At 39.9% G+C, this 5,000-nt stretch overlaps 1 protein-coding gene across 1 annotated transcript in view; it reads right to left on the bottom strand.

The window, feature by feature from the left end:
• Positions 1–1,033: 1,033 nt before the first annotated feature.
• Positions 1,034–5,000, bottom strand: part of LOC133653171 (ubiquitin carboxyl-terminal hydrolase BAP1-like) — a 37,285-nt gene continuing 33,318 nt past the window's right edge. The window contains exons 14-17 of the mRNA XM_062052247.1: positions 4,213–4,469; positions 4,049–4,141; positions 3,892–3,964; positions 1,034–1,812 (exon numbers count right to left, since the gene is read on the bottom strand). Of these exons, the coding sequence (XP_061908231.1) occupies positions 1,679–1,812; positions 3,892–3,964; positions 4,049–4,141; positions 4,213–4,469 (557 nt within the window). The 3' untranslated portion in view covers positions 1,034–1,678. The remainder of the gene's footprint in view (positions 1,813–3,891; positions 3,965–4,048; positions 4,142–4,212; positions 4,470–5,000) is intronic.

Below are 5,000 nucleotides of genomic sequence, written 5' to 3'. Positions count from 1 at the left end.
ATATTGATATATAATGTAGGAACCGGAAATATTAATAACAGAAAGAAACAACCCTTTTGTGCGAATGAGTGTGAATGAGTATAAATGGGGGAGGGAGGTATTTTGGATTGGTGCACTAAATGTAAGTGTATCTTGTGTTTTTTATGTTGATTTAATAAAAAAAAAAAAAAAAAAATTTTAAATTTTTTATTTCTTGTGCGGCCCGGTACCAATCGATCCACGGACCGGTGGTTGGGGACCACTGATGTAGAGTACAATATACTTTTTTGTCACTCACAGAGCTAGAGGCTATATAGACCTTTTTAGCTTGATCCCTTTGTTTCTTTAAAATAATTTTAATAGGATTTTAATAGGGAGTTTTTTTGAGTTGGTGCACAATTGTAAGTGTATCTTGTGTTTTTTATGTTGATTTAATAAAAGAAATATATATATTTTTAAACATTTTTTATTTCTTGTGCGGCCCGGTACCAATCGATGCACGGACGAGTACCGGGCCACGGACCGGTGGTTGGGGACCACTGACGTAGAGTACAATATACTTTTTTGTCACTCACAGAGCTAGAGGCTATATAGACATTTTTAGCTTGATCCCTTTGTTTCATTAAAATAATTAAATCCTTATCAATCAAGGGTGCACCATTAGACCTTACTGTGAATGTCCTTACTATGTCTATTAGCTATATTCTCAAATTCTGTATGCGTGGAGAACATGCAACCTCAACATTCAACGGCCCTTTCGAGATTTAATCCACAGACACTATTTTCACACCATCGTGCTAGTAGTGGTTATAAAGTCAGCCTCTGAGGAAACAGATCTGGATTCGAATCTTCATTGGAAAGTCTGTATATGGAGTTTAAATATGCTCCTGGGTTTTCTCCAGCATCCTGTAACCTGCCTCACACCCTCAAGTAATCTGGAATAGGCTCCATCTTACTCGTCACCCAAATGCGGATAAGTAGTAAATACAATAAAAGAAAGATCCAATTTGTGTCAGTGACTTACAAAAAGGCAAAGATTTGTTTAAATTGACTTTATTGTAATACGAAATGGCAAGCACAATGGCAATAACAATTGAGCTCAGGGAGTTCCTGCTGAGCCAAGTAACATATAAATATGTACAAGACACACATACACACATGCAATGTAATTATCATTCCATTCTGAGATTTTTTTTTTTTAGGTACAAAAATAACACGATTGACAGCAATAGGAAAGACAAAGGGGTTGACCATCTTTAGTTTAAAACATGCTGTATGGAATGTCATTTTAAAAATAAATGATGCATTTGATAAGGAACTACCCACCAGTAAACTGATTGATGGCATAGACGTTAAAGAGTCCGTATTTAGGGTAAACATCTCAGACTGCAGATGAGAGGTCGAGAGTGAAGCTTTTAAGAGCCCTGAAGTGGTTCCTTAAAGAAGTTCACACAGCACGTTTCCTTTATTTTATATTCACAAACTGTATTTAACAGTTTATAATACAAATAAAAAGGTATTACCGGTACATGTATACCAGACGATAAAAGACCTGACCAAACATTTGGCTCAGCGTGGTGAAGAGGATATAATTGGGACTAAAACGCCACAAAGAACTGGCTGCATGAGGAGACGTTCACGAATGAGGCGACTGCTTGGTCCTTACAGGCAGAATTTACCCTGAGAAGCTTGTTTGATATCACTGGCGTTTGGCCTTATAAGGGCGAGAGCGTTTCCTGCGATCGGGCTTCCTCTGTTTGTGCAGGCGGCCGATACTTACTCCCTGCCGACGACGCACCGAAATGTTCTGCTCCACGAGGCTGGCCAGCATCCCTGCACGGGTCAACCAATTTAGAATGAACACAAACTGTACTGTGGCTTGAAAAAGTAGGCATACCCTTTGAACTTTTCCACATTTTGTCACGTTCAGACCACAAACCGAAAAGTGTAATAATGTGCAAAAGTATTTAGCCCAACTGATCCAGGACTTTGTGGACCTGCCTCTTACTGCAATTACAGCTGCAAGTCTTTTGGAGTTAGTCCCTACCATCTTTAAAAATCAAGAGACTGGAATTTTTACTCATTCTTCTTTGCAAAACAGTACAAATTTAGTCAGATTAGATGGAGTGTGTTTGTGAACAGCAGTTTTCAGATACTCTCTGATATTCGCTCCGATACAAGCAGTACTGAAGCGCGTTTACGTGTGCAAAGCTGGACAGGCAGTTAACATCTAAATGTCCTCCAATAAACACACAAGGTTGGTCTTTTCTTCTATTTCAGTTAGTTAAAAGGTACCGTATTTTTCGGACCATAGGCCGCACCGGATTATAAGGCGCACTGCCGATGAGCGGTTCTAGTCAGGTCTGTTTTCATACAAAAGGCACACCGGATTACAGGGCGCATTAAAGGAGTCATATTATTATGATTTTTTTCCAAATGTTAAACACTTCCTTGTAGTCTACATAACATGTAATGGTGGTTCTTTGGTCAAAATGTTGCATAGTTTATGTTTTACAGATCATCTTCAAGTCGCTTTCTGACAGTCGCTTCCGGATGCGCCGTTTTGTGGGCGGTCTTAAATACGTGGCTCACCTTCGACAGCGTCTTTTCTCCGTCATCATTGTTGTAGCGGTGTAGCGTGCAAGGACGGGAGTGGAAGAAGTGTCAAAAGATGGAACTAACTGTTTTAATGACATTCAGACTTTGCTTAAATCAATAACGGAGCAACATCTCCTCATCAGGAAACAACAACCCCGGAAATATGTCCCGTTAAAAACCGTCCGACCGGAACTCTTTAATAACTAAAGTTCCTTGGGTGAATAATTAAACTCACTACACCGGTATGTTTTAGCGCTTTCATGGCGAGTTTACTGACAGATATAAGTAAGAACTTTACACTACTTTATATTAAAAATGGCAACAGCGGAGGATGAATGTTACATAACAAGAAGATAGAGAAAAAGAAGAAGCTTTTCGACTACGGTGTTTCGGCACAGACTACAAAGGCGGACGCGCGCACATTTTCAGGACTTATGCAGATCCCTAATACATATCAGCAGGTACCAGAAGGTAAGAAAAGTTTATTTTGCATAATATTGCGAAACAAAACGCCACATAATATGTCTTACCTTATACACATAATAATACTCGTATGTTGAAGCACAGCACAATGTATCACGCGGTGCAGCTCCATAGCTTACCAAAGTTGTATTAAAACATTTCGATAGACTTTTGAGAACCGTGTGTAATGTTCTATATTTTCAATGGAACATATCAAATGTTGGTGTTGTTTACTTGAGTCATATTGCAGTCTACACTTATCTCTTATGTGTGACTGCCATCTGCTGGTCACAGTTATCATTTCACCATGTACCAAATAAAATAGCTTCGAGGTCGGTAAGCACAACCAAAATTATTCCGTACATTAGGCGCAGCGGGTTATAAGGCGCACTGTCGAGTTTTGAGAAAATGAATAGCTTTTAAGTGTGTCTTATAGTCCGAAAAATACGGTAAACATGGTAGGCTATAGGCTACAGTCTACTAAGAGATAGCAGCTACACTATAGCACACAGGCTAGACATCCGTAATAAGTGTCCTTAATTGAACAACATTGCAGTCTAAATCAGCACACTTGTCAATATGAACAAGTATCAAGCAATTATATTTGCATATTGGCTTGTTTAGGGTCGTTGTCCTGTTGAAATGTCAAAAAGTTTGAGTGATATGAATACTTTTTCAAGTCGCTGTGCAAGACAGTGAAAGATCTACCGTGTGCAACAACAACTGACATGCAAAGTGTAAAGAACAGTCGAACATACTAAAAATGTGATGTGGAGAATGCTAAGCACAAAAAGGAGAGTGAACATATAGTATAATAGAATTGATAAGAGAGTACCGGTAGATGATATTTACCTTCTTGGGCCAGCATTGATATAAAGGTGCAGATGAACTCGTCGTAGTTATGGGTCCTTCGCTGATCGTCAATCTGTACAAAGGAAGACAAGATATTGCAATGAAAACCCTATATAATGGTGGAACTTATACTTATGTTTGAATATATTCAACCCACTTTGTATTTTTTTCTCTTTTCTACTTCCTCCTTTAGGTACGCCTCATAATTGGCAATGTCTGCCTCTACGCACTTGAGCAGTGCAAGCAACTCCTGAAATGGACAGAATAGTTTAGTTCTGTTACTCGGCGTTACTTTCAAGGCAGAAATAGAAGTGGACTTACTTTGGGTGAGTACTTATCCCCTAAGGGCTTGCTGTCTGCAGCCGGCTCTGTGGTGTCAAGCTTCTCCTTGCTGGGTTTCACTTCTTCTCCATCTTTGCTCTCTTCTTTCTCTTTTTCTTCCTTTACCACCACAGATGGTCCTTTGTCCTTCTCTTTCGCCGCTTCCTTCTCCCCTGCAATGACGGCCGCTTGCTCTTCGCTCTTTATCTTCTCCAGAGTGCATGACGGCTTAGCACCAGTGTCTGAAGCCAAATCCACTGCACGTGCATAAGATGACATCAAAACAACTTTTCAATTTAAAGTTGGACATACCTAAGAATAGTCTGTGTACAGCTTGTACAGCAATATAGATTAACTCGTGTCGAAAAGCGAGTCAAGACACCGCCAATAATGTCAAAATAGCTTGCAACACAAGTGGGTAGCATGATAATTATATCTTGCCTACAGCCTACAGAAAATGCAATAGTGCTGCCAGCACCGCGGAGGTGCAGTTCATTTGGGGGAAACATGAATTCCAAAATATATAAAAGAAATTCTGAAGCAGATCATGATTTTCTCCCTTACTCAAACAGAGAACAACCCTAACACATTTATTATTAACTGTCTGGCATGGACCAATGCTGCTTTTAAGTTTAAGTGGTACTAAATTCTTTGGCAAAACCTAGGGTGAGTGTGTGGAGAGGGTCCACACCTTCCGGTCTATTGGCGTCCTTATCTCTGACAACATCTGCTGGTCAGAGAACACTACTGCCATCATTAAGAAGGCTCAGCAGCGGCTGCACTTCCTG

The sequence above is a fragment of the Entelurus aequoreus genome, linkage group LG01, assembly GCF_033978785.1.
Source record: "Entelurus aequoreus isolate RoL-2023_Sb linkage group LG01, RoL_Eaeq_v1.1, whole genome shotgun sequence".
NCBI lineage: Eukaryota > Metazoa > Chordata > Actinopteri > Syngnathiformes > Syngnathidae > Entelurus > Entelurus aequoreus.
The sequence above is the reverse complement of the archived record's forward strand: the minus strand, read 5'-3'. Positions and strand labels throughout refer to the sequence as shown.